The 18,178-nt window shown below is 47.1% G+C and overlaps 1 protein-coding gene across 1 annotated transcript in view; it reads right to left on the bottom strand.

Moving 5' to 3' along the window:
• LDLR (low density lipoprotein receptor) overlaps window positions 1-17,930 on the bottom strand; it is a 30,678-nt gene extending 12,748 nt beyond the window's left edge. The window contains exons 1-6 of the mRNA XM_053370604.1: window positions 17,641-17,930; window positions 8,107-8,229; window positions 5,093-5,215; window positions 3,387-3,755; window positions 2,526-2,648; window positions 1,138-1,260 (exon numbers count right to left, since the gene is read on the bottom strand). Coding sequence (XP_053226579.1) covers window positions 1,138-1,260; window positions 2,526-2,648; window positions 3,387-3,755; window positions 5,093-5,215; window positions 8,107-8,229; window positions 17,641-17,713 — 934 coding nt within the window. The 5' untranslated portion in view covers window positions 17,714-17,930. The remainder of the gene's footprint in view (window positions 1-1,137; window positions 1,261-2,525; window positions 2,649-3,386; window positions 3,756-5,092; window positions 5,216-8,106; window positions 8,230-17,640) is intronic.
• Window positions 17,931-18,178: the final 248 nt, after the last annotated feature.

The following is an 18,178-nucleotide window of genomic DNA, read 5'->3' as shown; positions in this document are numbered from 1 at the left end:
CCTGGCAATTCCATGCTGTCTCTTGCAGAAATAGGAGCTCTAGAACTTCAAGTTACTTAAGATGTGCTACACTGGTCTTTCAACTTGGGGCTTCCCATTGGGATCCTGCTGCAGATTTAAAAACTGCTGGGAAGGGTGAAGATTACCCTATCAGAGGCAACTTAGCAATTCATCACCAGAACTATTGCAGTGGGGAAAGCTTCTTTACAGCATCAAGATACAGAAGCTCTCCAAGGATAGGCAAATCTGAACTGGCAACACCAAAGAATGCAGCTGTCTCAGTGCTGGCGCAAGTTGATCCTTTATTGTGGCATGGAGGAAAAAAGCCTCTGGGTTTTTGACTCACAAAACAACTTCGCTTCCACCTCTCGTGCTTTGTAATAAACTTGGGTTTAGTCTGTTTCCCCAAGATAATGAGCTACGTACGGGTTCATATCAGCTCCTGCTATTCATTACTGCAGAAGGGAACCAGTTACAGACCACAGCTGAATCTAGACATTTATTTTTAAAAATGCTGCAAAGATGTCTTTTTTAAAAAATAGAGAGAATTTGCCCTTAGCTCACCATTGCTATCTAGTGTCACATTTGTATAATGCACTTAAAAAAGTAAAGGACCCCTGGACGGTTAAGTCCAGTTAAAGGCGACTATGGGGTTGTGGCGCTCATCTTGCTTTCAGGCTGAGGGAGCTGGTGTTTGTCCGCAGACAGCTTTCTGGGTCATGTGGCCAGCAGGACTAAACTGCTTCTGGTGCAACCGAACACCGTGATGGAAACCAGAGCGTACGGAAACACCTTTACCTTCCTGCCACAGTGGTAGCTATTTATCTACTTGCGTTGGTATGCTTTTGAACTGCTAGGTTGGCAGGAGCTGGGACAGAGCAACGAGAGCTCACTCTGTCGTGGGGATTTGAACTGCCTACCTTCTGATCGGCAAGCCCAAGAGGCTCAGTGGTTTAGACCACAGTGCCAACCACGTCCCACATAATTTGCAGTTGTATAGCCAAGTCCCAGATGTACGGCAATACATCACTTTCATAGAACTGCAGTGTTGGAAGGGACCTGAAAGTCCAAGCCAGAGGAGATGCAAGGCAGCCTTCTTACAGCACACCAACAGAGACAAGTATTAAAAATTCTTACGGCACTCCTTGAGGGGCTCATCCGACCAATCCCTGCAGTCTTTCTTCGCATTGCAGACCTTGTCCATAGTGATGCATTCTCCAGAATGGCACTTGAATATGTTTGGTCCTTCACAGGTTGTCACTGTTACAAAATTAAAAAAGGACCTTTTTAATTCCGTCATTGCAATTCAGACCAATTTCCTTTTCAGTAGCCCTGGGAAAGCTACTGTAGCTTGAGGTAGGGTCTAGGAAAGCTTACAACGCTTGCTTGGGAATAAGCCCCATGGAACTGAGTGAGCCAAGAAGGATATACAGGGTCTTGGGCAGTCAATCCTTCAAAACACACCTCGCCTTCCCTCTGGGTTGCTGAGCTATAGTGTTGGCTTTCGGACCACAGCAAAGTCTTCCCTTCTTCACAGGGAAGAAATAAGAACCTAATAGGGGAAAGCTTTGCAAGAAGGGCGGCTGTTCTGAGATCCTACTTCTAAATCCAGTTGTTTCAGAGTGCAATCCTAGCGATATCTACTCAGAAATATGTCCAATTTAACTCAAGCGGCCTTACTCCCAAGGAAACAGGTTTAGCATTGCAGCAATTCTGCAAGTAAGCTCCATTAAACACACTATGGCTTGCTTTCATGTAAGCGTTAAAAGGCTGGGGCTGCAAATAGTCTGTCCTATTTATTTCCATGTTCTGCAACTCGATCCTAAGCTTGTATATTGGGAAGCAAGCTTAAATGGCTAGAATGCAGCTGACTTTCTTTATAAGCACAGGGCCTGTTGCCTTAGGATCACTGCTGAGACTTACAGGTGAGAAGACAACAGTCCAACCAAGCCCTAACTGGTTCCTAAGTCCAACAGTTAAAATAGCTTCTAAGGTGGAAAAAAGCGCCAAGCCAAAAAGAGGGAAGCAGTGCGAGGAGAGAAGCAAATTCTTCTTCTGCTTGCAAACTCTGCTCAACATTAACAGCTCGAGAGCTGCACTGCCGTGCAAAATGTTACATATAAAAATCAATCATCTCTCAGATTCTCATAGCAGAAACCTGCTGCTGCTTGCTATTAAATGACTTTCTGGGGGTTATTTTTGTCCCACTAATGCCACCATAACGTAAATGGCACCATCCCCTTTAAGCAGACAGAAATCTTAAGGAGATTTCTCGACAGTCACTGAGCAGACAAGAGAATATGAGCAGATTAAAGGATCTTTACTTCAACAGGAAGAATTTTTAAACGAAGAGCCGGGATTAATAAACTGTAAAACATCTTAATTTAAATGGGGGGGGGGAGTTTAGATCTCATTTTAAGGGTGTGGCCTATAATTGGGTCGATGTAGTAGTTGTCACAGCAGTGCTGGCTCAAGCCAGGCTTCAGATCTGCCCTAGGCCCACAAAACCTGTCTGGGTTACATACCGTTGACACAGCCAACCTCATCACTCCTGTCTTTGCAGTCAATCTCCTTGTTACACTGCAGGCTCCCATGGATGCAAGTACCATCATTGCACTGAAATTCATCTGGGCGGCATGTGACTTTAGCTGGGGGGGGGGGAGAGGAAGCAAGAGACTTAGAGACAGCACCACTATCCTGAGATTTTAATCACCTAACAGCCTAACTCTTCACAGTGTAGAGTTTAATATGATTCCACATCACAATAGCTGCCCATGTTGTGAAAGACACCCCAACAGCATACGTACTGCTGGCCCTAACTGTGGGCAGCAGTGAACAGAAAGCAGTAAACGCCACCACTGTACCAAGTGCAAAATTATGCACATCCACCTTAACCTCTCATTTATCCCCTACAACAATTCAAAGTGTTGATGCTGACCTTTAAAGCCCTCAACGGCCTTGGCTTAGTATACCTGAAGGAGCGTCTCCACCCTCATCGTTCAGCCCAGACAGTGAGGTCCAGCACCGAGGGTCTTCTGGCGGTTCCCTCACTGTGAGAAGTGAGGTTACAGGGAACCAGGCAGAGGGCCTTCTTGGTGGTGGCGCCCGCCCTGTGGAACACCCTCCCACCAGATCTCAAGGAAATAAACAACTATCTGACTTTTAGAAGACATCTGAAGGCAGCCCTGTTTAGGGAAGTTTGTAATGTTTGATGTTTTATCATGTTTTTAATATTTTGTTGGGAGCTGCCCAGAGTGGCTGGGGAAACCCAGCCAGATGAGCGGGTTAGAAAATTATTATTATTATTATTATTATTATTATTATTATTATTATTATTATTCCCTCCGGAAAGCAAATATAGGCACACTACGGTACCCAGAACTTACCACAGTCTGCTTCGTCTGAGTTGTCTGCACAATCAAAACCCCCATCGCACTGCCATTTCTGATGGATGCATTCACCGCTTCCGCAGTGGAACTCCAGCGGAGAGCAAGGATTGTCCTTCTCCAGCTTCCCACAATGCTCGGGCGACTCATCCGACCCATCCTTGCAGTCCGCATCTTTGTCACAGGCCCAGAGCTTGGGAATGCACTCTGAGCTGTTGCAGTGAAACATTTCGGGGCTGCAGGTCGGGCCAGAGCAGCCTTCTTCGTCGCTGCCGTCCTCGCAGTCGCGGTCTTCGTCACAGACAAAACTCAAAGCAATGCAGTTCCCATCTTTGCACTGGAACTCGCTGTCAGCACAATGTTTAGGGGCTGCAAGGGCAAAAGACAAGAACGTCAAGTCACGTTATGTGCCTGCAGGTTGGGTCAATGGCTGCAGCATGCTGCGCTTCTAAAAACAGCATGATCAGTACACAAATGGCTTTTACCAAGTAACAAATGACTTATTATTTATTGAATTTATATACCGCCCTATACCCAGGGGTCTCAAGGTAGTTCACAGAATAAAATCAAGATATAAAACAACGAAATACATAATAAAAATAAAAGCAACAACCCAATAGCCCCCCCCCAAAAAAAACATTTTAAAAGGGCATAGGATGTAAATCAGATCAACCAAAGGCCTGGTTAAAAAGGAACATTTTTGCCTGGGGCTTAAAGGAGTATAATGAAGGTGCCAGGTGAACTTCCCTGGGGAGAGCATTCCACAGACAGGGAGCCACTACAGAGAAGGCCCTGTTCTCGTGTTGCCACCCTCCACACCTTTCAAGGAGGAGGAACACGAAGGAGGGCCTCAGAAGATGATCTCAGGGTCTGGGTAGGTTCATATGGAAAGAGACGGTTCTTGAGGTATTGTAGTCCTGACTTAGGGTCATTACAGTCTAAACTGATTCATTTAGATCTTTCCCAACTGCGTTTCATTTAAAATTTCCAAGGCGGTTTAAAGGGAAGGACAGTGAGGGGCTTATACAAGCTACTGCAGCTATAGGCACTAGAACAGGCTTCCTCAACCTTGGCCCTCCAGCTATTTTTTGGCCTACAACTCCCATGATCCCTAGCTAGCAGGACCAGTGGTCAGGGATGATGGGAATTGAAGTCTCAAAACATCTGGAGGGCTGAGGTTGAGGAAGCCTGCACTAGAAGACAACAGATTAATCTCAATTGCTTCCCTTTGGTAGTTTTTTCTTAGTTTTTTAAAAAAAAAGTACCCAAAAAGGGAAATCATGGGTTTGGAGGTCTGGCTGCTATATCTGTTTTCCTAGACTACAACAGGACATAATAGATGAAGTTCTGTGCTATGGAAGCAACTCTTGAAAAGCAATGTGAAAGCTTTAACTGAGCGGCTACAGATAGGCAAAGAGAGCAGCTCTTCTATTTGCCAATAAAGATTACTGGTCACACAGAGGCTCTAGGCTGCCAATTCAGTTTCAGGCAATAGGCCTTGATGTAGAAGAACTGGTCAATTGCTTCAAATTTCACAGTGTTACTGAAGCATGGGTTTTTACAATGCTAGTCTCCAAAGCCAGCCTGAATCCAGAGAGAGAAGCAGAATCCAGGAGTTTCCCCACCATTTTCATCCCCTCGACCCTGCCCGACACTTTGGTAAAGCTCCATTACTATCATAGCAAAGCCTACAGAGTCCGACTTACGGCAGTTTTCTTCATCGGAGCCATTCTCACAATCAATCTGCGAGTCACACCGCCAGGACATATCAATGCACCGATTGATGCGGCCGCCACAGCTGAACTGCCCTGGCTCACAGGTCACGGACTCTGGAAAAGACAAGTCAGATGTTAAAATGCCACCTCAGTATCGCCAGCGTGGGACTGGCCTCTGTGCCTGCTCTTGCATAGATGACACAGAGCCACCAAGCAGTTATGGGGCACTACAATGTCCATTACAGGTCAGCCTCTGCTAGGAAGACAGAAAACCAATAGTGTCAATGGGCAAGTGCAAGCTCCAGGAAGGCTGTCAAGCTCACCTGTGCCAAAAGTCCAAGGCTCACATAACATGAAACAGAGTCCTCCTGCCACATCAGCACACAATTGCCAAATTCCACTTCCACCCCCTTGTACTGTACATACAGTGGTACCTCTGGTTACGAACTTAATTTGTTCCGGAGGTCCATTCTTAACCTGAAACCGCTCTTAACCTGAGGTACCATTTTAGCTAATGGGGTTTCCCGCTGCCGCTGGTGCGCGATTTCTCTTCTCATCCTGGGGCAAAGTTCTTAACCCGAGGTACTACTTCCAGGTTAGCGGAGTCTGTAACCCGAAGCGTTTGTAACCCAAGGTGTTTGTAACCCGAGGTACCATTGTACTGTGACTGGGCCAGGGGCAGAAGAGAGGTGCAATTTTCTTCCTGTTGCATGCAAACACAGCAAGTGGATACATTCCCCCTATTTCTGGCAGGATTTTTGCACCCTTCCTTTGGGGACTTTAAAACCCCCCACAGGACGCCCATGCATCTCCACTCAACCCTCTAATACTAAACCATCTGGGATAAAAACAAACTTTGCTGTTGTTCAGATTGATTCTGCTTTGCCTTAGGGAGTGTGCACACAACAGACAAAGCAATGTATTCATTTCTGCTCCCTTGGCAACCCCTGGACCTTGTGAATAGCTGTTTCCTAAGGAACCCATAGGGACACGGGTGGCGCTGTGGGTTAAACCACAGAGCCTAGGACTTGCCGATCTGAAGGTTGGTGGTTCGAATCCCCGTGACGGGGTGAGCTCCCATTGCTCTGTCCCAGCTCCTGCCAACCTAGCAGTTCGAAAGCAGGTCAAAGTGCAAGTAGATAAATAGGTACTGCTCAGGTGGGAAGGTAAACGGCGTTTCTGTGCGCTGCTCTGGTTTGCCAGAAGCGGCTTAAGTCATGCTGGCCACATGACCTGGAAGCTGTATGGCGGCTCCCTCGGCCAATAAAGCAAGATGAGTGCCTCAACCCCAGAGTCGGCCACGAGTGGACCTAATGGTCAGGGGTCCCTTTACCTTTAAGGAACCCCTACTGCAAACAACTCCTGGCTCTGACCCAAAGTTGTCAATTCTCAAGTTCCTTGGGGGCAGCCAGGACAGGCAAACCTGAAAGTCATAAAATAGGTAATACCCTCCAATGCATCTGGAAAGGTTGACTCTTGACTTTGAGGGGGAATAGCAGGAAAATATCAGAACTGCTATGACACATAGCAGCAGCACTGTTGCATTTATAAGGAAAGCATCAATGCTTGCTTGGCTCGCTCTGGACTGCAAGGGGAGGGAGAGAAAAGAAATGGCTGCCTTTCTTGTTATTCCTTCCTTATGTCTGCACAGAAGCAGGTTGCTGACCAAGAGATGCAGAGGTCATTGGAAAGACCTTTCGACACCGATCCATTTGACACAAAAAGAAGGCTTGAGGCACCTGAACCAATCTCTCATGACTTTCAAGGTGCCCCAAGACACTTTGCTGCTTTGCTGCAACGGACGGGCATGGAAGCTGATCTAATAAATCCACTGTTGCTTTGAGTCAATAGCACATAGCTCACATCTCTCAACAATCCCTCGAATGCCCAATGGAAATCCATCTGCCTAGCATTTAAGCCATAATGAGCTGGACCATAAAGAAGGCTGATTGCCGAAGAATTGATGCTTTTGAATTATGGTGCTGGAGAAGACTCTTGAGAGACTCTTGAGAGTCCCATGGTTGGATAGTGTTTTCGAGGTTACCAGCATGAGTTTGACCAAACTGCGGGAGGTAGTGGAGGACAGAGGTGCCTGGCGTGCTCTGGTCCATGGGGTCACGAAGAGTCGGACACGACTAAACGACTAAACAACAACAACAACAGTCCCATGGTTTTGAATTTTCACAGTGTGTTGATGCAGGTCAAAGTGGACTCCCTAGCCACAAGGCTGCAGCCTCATATGTTGAAGTAAGTCCGTTCCAAGGCACGGCATACCTGCCCCAGTGTGATTTAAGGTAGAAGGAAATAAAAAAAAAGGTAAAAGACCCTTGGATGGTTAAATCCAGTCAAAGGGAACTATGGGGTGCAGCGCTCATCTCGCTTTCAGGCCAAGGGAGCCGACATTTGTCCACAGACAGCTTTCCGGGTCATGTGGCCAGCATGACTAAACCGCTTCTGGCGCAACGGGACACCGTGGCGGAAGCCAGAGCACATTACCTTCCTGCTGCAGTGGTACCTATTTATCTACTTGCACTTGCGTGCTTTCGAACTGCTAGGTTGGCAGGAGCTGGGACAGAGCAATGGGAGCTCACCCTGTTGCGGGGATTCGAACCGCCAACCTTCCGATTGGCAAGCCCAAAGAGGCTCAGAGGTTTAGACCACAGCGCCACCCGTGTTCCCAGTAAGGTAAAGCTAAGATGTCTCTCCCCACACTTGGCTTTCAAAAATTCCTACTTCACCTGGCAGTTAAGTTAGTCACCCACCCTCAATCCAAGTCTTGCTTTCTTCATCTAGATCCCACAGGGGTGCGGAAGAGACTGCTCAAAGGGTTTAAGGAGGTTGGAGCATGATCTACAAGACTAGAAGCCCGTAAGTGTTCCAGTATTGGCAGGGTCAAGGAAAACCCAGAGTGTTTTCTTACACGCGCACAGAGGTTTTCCTTCAGCTCCCTCCTACGCAGGATGATTTGGGAGACGGGGGCGGGGAGTCAATAATAGTCAACTTACTGCAGGCATCCAAGGATTCATCAGAGCCGTCCTGGCATTCAGCCTTGCCATCACATATCCATTTGTAAGGGATGCATTCACCATTCCCGCACTGGAACTCCCTCCTCCTACACTTCTCCACACCTGCAAGAGAGAAGCAAGCAACATCGTTAGCCGCCAGAAAGGCCAGTGAAACAATGATCTCATAGGATCTCCCACTGCTGCAATCAGAGTGTGAATTGTGCCAACATAATAGCTTGATAAGAGCCAACGAACTGAAGCACAACCCTTGATAAGCTTGAGGCAGTTTGTGGCTGGCTCCCTGGAACAGGCGCAGTAGCATCTCACATTTCAGTGGCGCCCTCTGCGACGCCAAACTCTGACACACACCCTGCCTCTCACCTGCCGTTGTGCGTTGCAACAGTGGTGCCGGTCGAGGTGCCCCAGAGGTTCGGCACCTGGTGCGACCAAACCGGTCGTGCTCCCTGGGATCTGACTTTGCCAGATGGCTAGGAGGTTGTCTGCTCCTAATGGGGTGACTCTCTGTCTAAAGGAGTAGGTATGTAGCTTGGGGTTAGTTCTGGATCCTTTTGTGTTGCTTGAGTGTCAGGTGGCCTCAGTGGGGCAGAATGCCTTCCACCAGCTGCACCCCTATTTGGACAGGGATAGCCTAACTTCTGCCATCTATGCTCTGGTAACCTCTGGGCTAGATTACTGCAAAACATTATATGTAGGGCTGCCTCTGGAGACAGTTCAGAATAATAATAATAAAATAATAATAATAATAAAATAATAATAATAATAATAATAATAATAATTTATTATTTGTACCCCACTTCAGCTAGTGCAGAATTCGGCAGCCACGTGGCTCACTGGGGGGCAAGACAGTTTGAGCATATTGCACCGATCCTGGCTTGACTGCACTGGCTGCCAATTTGTTTCTAGGCCCAATTCAAAGTGCTGGTTTTGACCTAATATGGCTCAGGACAGCAATACCTCAAGGACCATCTGCAATCATCCCTGCAATCATCAACTGAGACCCTTCTTCATGTGCCTCCACCATAAGAAGTCCAAAAGGTGGCAACACAAGCGGGCCTTTTCTGCAGTAGCTCCCCATTTGTGTAATGCTTTCCCCAGGAAGGCGCACCTGCAACCTTCATCATACACCTTTAGGTGCCAGGTGAAAACATTCCTCTTCAACCAGGCTTTTGGCTGATTAACATCTTATACCCTTTTAAATGTGTTTGTGGTTTTTGGCTGAAGGGCAGTACAGTTGTACCTTGGTTGCCGAACACCTTGGAACTCATACTTTTCAAAAACGGGAAGTGAGCGTTCCGGTTTTTGAACGATTTTCGGAAGCCAAACATCTAGTGCGGCTTCCGATTGGCTACAAGAACTTCCGGCAGCCAATCAGAAGCCACGCTTTGGTTTCCAAACATTTTGGAAGTCGAACCGACTTTCGGAACAGATTCTGTTCAACTTCCAAGGTACGACTGCATACAAATTTAATAAATAGTAACAGCAGCAAAAATAACGACAACAATACAACAAGCAATGTCTTCATTGTATTGTGGGATAACCCAACTCTATACTACAGGAACTCAGATTTAGGACTTCTTGGCAACAAGAGGTACACTACTAATATGTAGCTACAGACAGCAACCGCCACTTCCAACTTTAGACATGAGTGTTTAAAGAAAAGAAAATCCAGCTCCGGTCACTTCAGATAAAGGGGAAATGCCTTAAACACTCAAATAAAGAATGTAAACTCATTCTGCAAGATGAGCCTCTTTAGAAACTTGACAGTTTCCAGAAAGGACCAGGGAACATAAGCTCTCTCGTACAGCTAACATCCTAAAGAAGATTTTGCTGATTGTGATGGGAGCTTCAGAGCAGCATGTCCGGCAAAACATGCTTCTGTGTTTCAGAGGCTGTTTTTTAAAAACCTACTTACAGCTGCAGGTAAGACACGGCAGCAAAACAAACAGCTGGCATGGAGAAGCTGTGTACATTTGCCCTGCCACGTATAAAGGTTTCCAACATAACTACCAGGAGCTGCAGGCTTTTTCGTGTGGAAATTGTAAAATTTAACCAGACACTCCAATTTGGGGCCATCCTGACCCATAAAAAATTAACCTGGCCCTGGGCCCCTCTGATCATCCTATTTCACAGGGTTTTTGCAGGGAATCATCAAAGGGGCTAGAATCAAAGTGATGATATTGCTGTATCTCACCCATGGACATCCCTAGAGCCCACAAAAATGACCTTGTATTTAGGGTAAAAGGTAAAGGGACCCCTGACAGTTAAGTCCAGTCACAAATGACTCTGGGGTTGCGGCGCTCATCTCACTTTACTGGCCGAGGGAGCCGGCATTTGTCCACAGACAGTTTTTCCGGGTTATGTGGCCAGCATGACTAAGCCGCTTCTGGCGAAACCAGAGCAGCACATGGAAACGCCGTCTACCTTCCTGCCTGAGCAGTACCTATTTATCTACTTGCACTAGCATGCTTTCGAACTGCTAGGTTGGCAGGAGCAGGGACTGAACTCATATCCCATCGCGGGGATTTGAAACGCCGACCTTTTGAGCGGCAAGCCCAAGGCTCAGTGGTTTAGACCACAGCGCCACCCACGTCCCGACCTTGTATTTAGATATTAACTAAAGGTGCGGATGGGAATTATGAACCCCTGAAGAGCCATTGCCAGCTAGATGGACCAATGATCTGATTGCAAGGCAATTCTGACGTTTACTCAGAAATAAATTCCGCTCATCCACTGGGGCATATTTCCAACTGATGATGCACATAACCGAAGCCGCTGCACAAGTGATCTTCCTTCGCATATCCTTGAATGTGTGTATACTTTGCCTATAAGCCAATGTAATTCTCAGTGGGCTTCATGGTGCCTTTAGCTTAAAAAAATGCTCTGTTTCATTGAAAACCAGCAAGCTATAATCCTTAAAACAGGATGCACGGCTCAGGAAACATGCTTATTTCAAAACAAGGAAAACTAATTAAACTGGTCGCTCTCTTTTTAGCCGATTTAAACCCATTCGCTTTGCGCAAGGTTTTCTGCCTGTGTCAGCAAGGCAAGTAGGGAGAAGGAGGAGATTCAGTCGAGATATTGGCCCGTCCTCCTCTCTCCACCCTATTAGCATAAGACAGAGAATTGACAGGCCGATGGGAGGTCCCAACACAGAACTCTTGCTTAGCAAACAGCTCTCTCCACCAGCAGAGTTAAAAAGAACAAACAAGGATATCCTCTCTACAAGCAGCACACACAACCATATAGGGACACACCCAGTTTTATCACTAATCGGGCCTCTCCCATTTTGCACTTTTGCCGGAGACAAAGGATTCTGAAAGAGAGAGAACCATTTCACACATCTGCATTTAAGCCTCACCTGAAATACAAGAGTGGTTTGGGGTTTTTTGGGTGGGTTAGTCAAAGCATCTGCATGCTTGATCCTTCCTGCTCTTACTTATCCCTGGTGCTTAGATACAGACCAATTCTGTGCAACATAAAAAACAACAACAACCGGCTTGCCTTACATTTGAACGGCATGTGCTGAATGTTATCTAAATCTAAATCGTTATCTGCAAATGTTTGTCCTTTATTGAGGAGATGTAGGAAAAGAGAAAAGGTGAACAAGAGAAAGCCTGAAGGAATTTGCTGCAACTGTTTGTCAGAAACTTCATTAATAAGGCAAATAGGTCAGGGCAAGCGTAGTTAAACATCCACAGTGATCTAGAATTTTTTTAGGGGTGGTTGGCTTTTGCTCCCCAACTCCACATCGGACTCTGAGTACCATAAGTCTACAATGGGTCAGAGATGAATAGATGGAGGCAGGAGGCCATGAAGGCAAGACAGATCTTCATTTTTCTGTTGCAACAGAGTTCCCTCTCCTCCGGGCAAGGAGGCAAGAGAGACCCAGAACCAAGAAGAAACTTCTCTTTTAAGGGTTTCCAGGACATCCCCCCTACAAACAGAAATTACATCACACCTAAGGTGAGGTCACTGTGGCTCACACAGGCCAAGGGGCGATTTAGCAAGTTTCACAGAGTTCCAGACAGTTTGCACAAAACATTAGCATTTGATAAGACAATCGGGATGCCCAGGTTGGGCATCGCTCAATGCAGAGCATCTGGGCAAAAAATGACAATTAATACAAAGGAGGTTCATAGATATAGAAAAGGAATCCCTTCAGGAACTTCCCGATTGCTATCTGCCTCTGTGTTCTCAAGCAAGGGAGATTAAGGAGGGAGAGGAAATATTGAGTCATTAGGAGAGCCAAGATGGCTTTTGGATTGCTCTCCTGTAGTATTTTAGACATGTGGTTTATATACTTATATACAGTGGTACCTCTGGTTACGAACTTAATTTGTTCTGGAGGTCCGTTCTTAACCTGAAACTGTTCTTAACCTGAGGTACCACTTTAGCTAATGGGGCCTCCTGCTGCGGCGCAATTTCTCTTCTCATCCTGAGGTAAAGTTCTTAACCCGAGGTACTACTTCCAGGTTAGCGGAGTCTGTAACCTGAATTGTTTGTAACCCAAGGTACCACTGTATCAACATTTATTCTATATTTGAGACCTTTGAATTCCTATAAAAATATGCAGCCTCATCCAAGAAAAGATGTCAAGAATAGCTAGAAACTGAAATCACATGCCTCTCTTATCCCCCAAATACCACTTGGGAGCCAGGCGCCATCAGTGGCAAAGCCCACCCAGTGCCTCCTTGCTCACTTGCCCCATTAACACATCTTTTCTATAATCTTTTGGCTGGACCACAGTCAACACCAGCATTGCCTCACAGGTTGAGCAAAGATGGCAGGAGACAGGAAAGGTGGAGGGAGGGGAGATGCGACAGAAGGTGCTGGAGGAAATCCGAGAGAGATGATAAAGGGCCATGTTTTTGGGGTGGTTTTTTTTTAAATAAGGCCCATATTTTTAAAATAACAATGCAACTAGAAATAGTAAATGGAGGGTGCAGAAGAAGGAAACTGTTCTAAGAGAAAAATGGTGTAGGGAGCAGGGAGGAAGGGTGAAGGAAAACTAAAATGGAGAGAGTTAAAATACACCCAAAAACCAAGGTCTTTGCACATATATGGAAGATGAGTTCATCGCCAAGAGGAAATTGTTGTGGGAAAGAATTTAGCAAATTCTAAAGAGGGATTAGATATGAACAGAAGAATGACATCAGTAACATCAAGCTGCTTGTGCCAGTCACCACTTGCCACCATTTCATGAATGGCTCTGCCTCTGCGCCACCATTTTGCGATTGGTGGTCCTCAGTAATTTTCTGTCCTCTCACATGGGGCTTGAGGGTAAAGGGTTTTGAGACCCCTGAACTCTAGCAAAGACTGAAGCACCAAGGATAATTATTCAATAATTTTGAACAAGCGGAGTTGGCAGCTATAGTACCAAAATGCACTGCTAAATCCAGCCATTGCTCCTTAATCTCAGGGGAAGGAGAGAAATCCTGTTAGATTATGCTTGGCTCTCAGGTCCATCAGGAAACTGGATTGGTAAACTCAAGGGAGTTGTAGAAACAACTTAATTTGCACATATTCATGAACAGGATGAAGCAGAGTCTTGTTAACATCAAACCTAAGACATCTAGGCCTACTCTTGAAACATTACTGTGGAAAACCCAAATCCACCCAGCCCTGTTTTTATTTGGCAGAAATTTATTTCCAATTCTGTGACTTCTTGGTCCCCTTACATTTTCAAAGTCTTCTCCTTGCATACAGACCAGGAACTTTTCCTTACACAAATGGATGTGAGGGTCCTCGGTTACTCTTAAAAACCCACAGACTTAAACTCATGAAATTCATGTGGCCCATACGTGGTTGGCTTTTTATGTTCATTCCCCCCCCCTTTCTTTTTTTAAAAGCGTACCAAAGTCATGAGCTTCGAGTTGCATTGATCACAAGGTGACAGTAAATGAAAGCAAAAAGAGGTTTCTTTCTGCTGGAAGGTGACCCCAGGCTGTTGTCCGACCACAGCAAGTCACCCAATCCAAGTCTGGAAGTTTTCAGTGGTTAGTAGTGTACTGGGCATGGATGAGCTCAAATATCACCTGATCTAGCCTCAAAGCTGTTGTAAGAATGAGTCAAGAACGTACAGCATAGGCACATACGGCCCCCGATTCTAACCACGGGTATTGGAAGAGATTTGAATCCAGGGAAGTAACAGTTAGGATTCTAGCCTCCGAAAAGTAGCAAAAGAACCAATATGTTGCCCTACCCAAAGTGACACAGTGGTACCTTGGTTGTCGAACTTAATCCGTTCCAGAAGTCCGTTTGATTTCCAAAAACGTTCGTAAACCAAGGCATGGCCTCCGATTGGCTGCAGGAGCTTCCTGCACCCAATCAGAAGCCGCAGAAGCAGCGTCGGACGTTCGGGTTCCAAAGAACGTTTGCAAACCGGAACACTCACTTCCGGGTTTGCAGCGTTCAGGAGCCAAAACGTATGAGTACCAAGGCGTTTGACAACCAAGGTACGACTGTACAAGCTGCTAACTATGAAGTATCACTCTTGACAACAAATGGCTGGAGTATGAATCATAAGAGGTCAAACCAATCTCTCTACCTAGCGCACATAACATGCCAGCAGTGGGGTAGGATGTTGCAAACAGGAAGGCCACACCGTTTACGATGGTCTCTGCATCACTACGTGGTTTGGGCAGGGCAGATGGATCAGCATTCCTGCTTCTTCTTCGCAATTACCCATTTCCTCCTTTGATTCTAGGGCTAGCAACATTCCTCGGAGGGTTGAGAGAAGGTTGACCAGGAGCAACTTGCAAACATTGATTGCAGCTCATGATGAAGGTGGGAAAAGGGAACCTGTTAGTGCAAAAACACGTGGGAGGCAGCAGACTGGAGAGGACTTAAAGAGAACGATTTCATCAGAACTTCTATTGTTCGTAAAGAGGAAGCCATGCTCTGGGAGTCGCACCTTAATATTACCAGAATGGCGAAAAGGGGTTTCAAAGTGGAGTTTCTCTACAATGTCCAACAACCTCCTTTTGTAAACATGACTGAAGTTCACAGCAAAGTTTTTAAAGCAAATACCCAGGACGCAGCCAAACCTGGTGCCACCGTCCTTCAGAACTTTGCTCCCAAGGGGGCAGAAACGCCGTCCCTCAATAATTAACAGCTGCATGGCAGGAGATATGCTGCCTTTCACATTAAAAGACGGATATGCAACTATCAAAACTTCGCATGGTGTTAAGCTTTTGGAATAACAGCAAGGATCTAGGTCACTCCTAATGGGAGTGATGCCATTCATTTCTACATCGTTTCGGCGTCTTGTATAACCAGTTAAACTTAAATTTAAGTTGCAATCAAGAACTGGCAAGACATCATAGGCTTCTTACACCGAACAGATGGAGAAGCTGTCTCTACACATGCAAATGTCTGCATTTGTTGGTTTGTACAGCTACAAGCGTACCACTCAGCTAACTGTGTACATAGGAAGATGTATTGTACACTTGTTGAATGTAATGTGTGAACATGCCTTATGAGCCCAGGAGGCCACACATCTTGCACTCCCTTTGACACAAAAGAAAACAAACATGCTGCTGTCACATCGAGACACCAGCATACAGGGTTAGTTCAGGCTGACAGAGGTGAAATTAGCGGAGGCAGATAGGCTGAAGGGTCCAAACAAACAAAAGTCAGAGAATCCTTCACATTGAAGGAAGTTTAGCCCACGTTTGCCAGAGGTGCCTTTCCAAGCCGAGCCAGAGGGTGTTTCTTTCTCCAACACCCATTGGCGGATTGCAAAGAAGCCGACAAATGGCCCGTTTAGCCCACAAACCAATGGGGAAGCAGAGCGTGTGGGGAAGGGGAACGAATGGGCGAGGGCCGGGTAGCGGGTTGGCTGGACTTTGTGCCGCTGAAGACAGAGGTGCCTCCCTTTCTAACACGCACCTTCCGATAAACCCCACCCAACACTGACACTCGCTCCCCTGCCTATCCCTTCTTCCACCCAAGTAGTTGCTACTTCCAAAGAGGCAATGACACCATTGCATGTCCTGATATCCATACCCCTTTAAAAACAAAAGGGCTTACAGTCATTCCTTTCCCCAGGTCTTCCCGCTTAAATGTCCAGTGAGATTCCTCCCCCCCCCCGCCACCACCACAAAGCAAAGCCATGATTAAAAGATGCAAACATGCCAGGAGGTGCCATTCCTCTCTGCCATCAAACCACCATCCGTTTCCCAGACCTCCTGCCCATTTTCAAAAAGACACAAGACACTCTGCAACATTTCCAAACGTTCTTGCTTTCCCCGCCTCGCCACCCCCCCCCCAATATTGTTTTGCACACAATCCCCTCCTGATAAAAGGGTCCCATTTGGAGCCTAGGCTAGCAACCCTAATGCAGAGAGTTCCATGCATGTGTCTTCGCTTCTTCCCAAAATCAAGTTTTAACTACTTCTTTCCATGTGCATGCCTGAGCCCTCCTTTGGGGGGGGGGCAGGGGGAAAAAAGATGCGCTTCCTCACAGGGAAGATGAGCAAAAGAAAAGGAAATAAGAAAGGAGGAGCAAAATAATCCTGTGGGATCCTATCGAGAAATCATTTAAGAACCTCATCCTACCCCAGGGAAGGTTGCTCATTAACAGAACAGTAAAGGCTGCCAGGTAATAAATCATCCCTGGGGAGGGAATCTATTTCACCCAATATTATCATTGTTATTTATTAAATTTACAGTAGCAAAATGCAAAATATAGTGGCACACACATCCCAGGCTAAGGCCCCCACCCTGAAGCCATTAAAAGGATGCTTAGGCTTAGGAGGTCTTGCTCCTGAAGGATGGATGGCAGTGTGATGGCAGGGAAGGAGCCGCCCTTATAAGCTCAGGGCGGGGCAACCAGCAGCAGACCCAGTCCTTCCAGTGGGCCCAGCCCTGAAACAGGTATGGAAGAGAAATCACGGCTCAGGTGGGGGGGGGAGGAAGGGGTCGGGCACCAGCAGCCCCTCCTAAGCTCACCTGAGGAATCAAAAGCAGAGGATGCTGTGGGGTGGACAGAACAAGGGGGGGGGGGGGCAAAGAAAACTATTTGTAGCCCAATAATTCAGCTTCCGGTCGACACTATTTAGGAGCCCGATATTTGGGGAGGGCTGTTACTAGAAATGCCCTTGTTTAGAACACCCCCATTTAAAAGAAGCGGACTCAAGGGAGGGCTGCGGGAACCAAAGTCACAAAAAGGCACACCCCCCCACCCAGACCTTGGAAGAAGCGGGCTGAGCCACGGGAGGACCGGCCTACCTCGCTGGGTTGTTGCGAGGGTAAAATGGGGAGCGGCAGGATGCGCGCCACCGTAAGCTTCTTGGGAGGAAAAGTGGGGATGCGAATGCAATAAAGTAGATAAATACATATATACATTTCCCTGGCCCCCTTCACCGCCAGGCAACCCACCCACCCTTAACTGGGAAAGGAAGCCTTTTGCTACCTGATCTTCTTTTAAAGAGGAACGTCCAGCCCTTCCGTTCCGCAAAGGGAAGGTCCCATATATATGTACATATATTGAGATCAGGATAGGGCGCTTACCGTTTCCAGAAACTTGGGCGCAGAGCACGACCGCCAAGGCTAGCAAAGGCGTTTGCAATCCACCGGGACTCATCGTGGCTCCCTCGGGCTGTTGCTTGCTGCTGCTTAATTTGCGCGTCCCTTGTCCTCGATCCCACCGGGAGAGTAAAGCAGGGAGACCCGCGGCGCGCAAACGGGGAGGCTGCCCGGCTATGGGTCCCTAAGCGCCGCTTCTCCGCACGTGCGCGCACTCGCCCTGCTGAACCAGATTTGTAGCATCCTCTCCGCGCGGTTCCCCCATTCAAGCGGCGCGGGGGAGGAGCTTCCAATGGGGTGATTTTCAAACCTCCCCAATTCAAGCGCGTGGGGGAGGAGTTGCGAACGCACCATGTGACGTCAGCGAGTTAACCCTTCTTTCCCCGGTCCTTCTCCCCTCCCCGCCCCCTTTGGGTGGGGTGGGGATATCCGCCTTGCTTTGCGCCCAGGGTGGGTGTGAGCGCGCGCGCGAGCGTTTCTCTTCCTGGTTTCGCCCTATGTGCCTGATCTAGAAAAGTAGGGG

The sequence above is a fragment of the Podarcis raffonei genome, chromosome 17 (assembly GCF_027172205.1).
Source record: "Podarcis raffonei isolate rPodRaf1 chromosome 17, rPodRaf1.pri, whole genome shotgun sequence".
NCBI lineage: Eukaryota > Metazoa > Chordata > Lepidosauria > Squamata > Lacertidae > Podarcis > Podarcis raffonei.
Note: the sequence above shows the minus strand (reverse complement) of the source record. Positions and strands in the feature narration are given on the sequence as shown.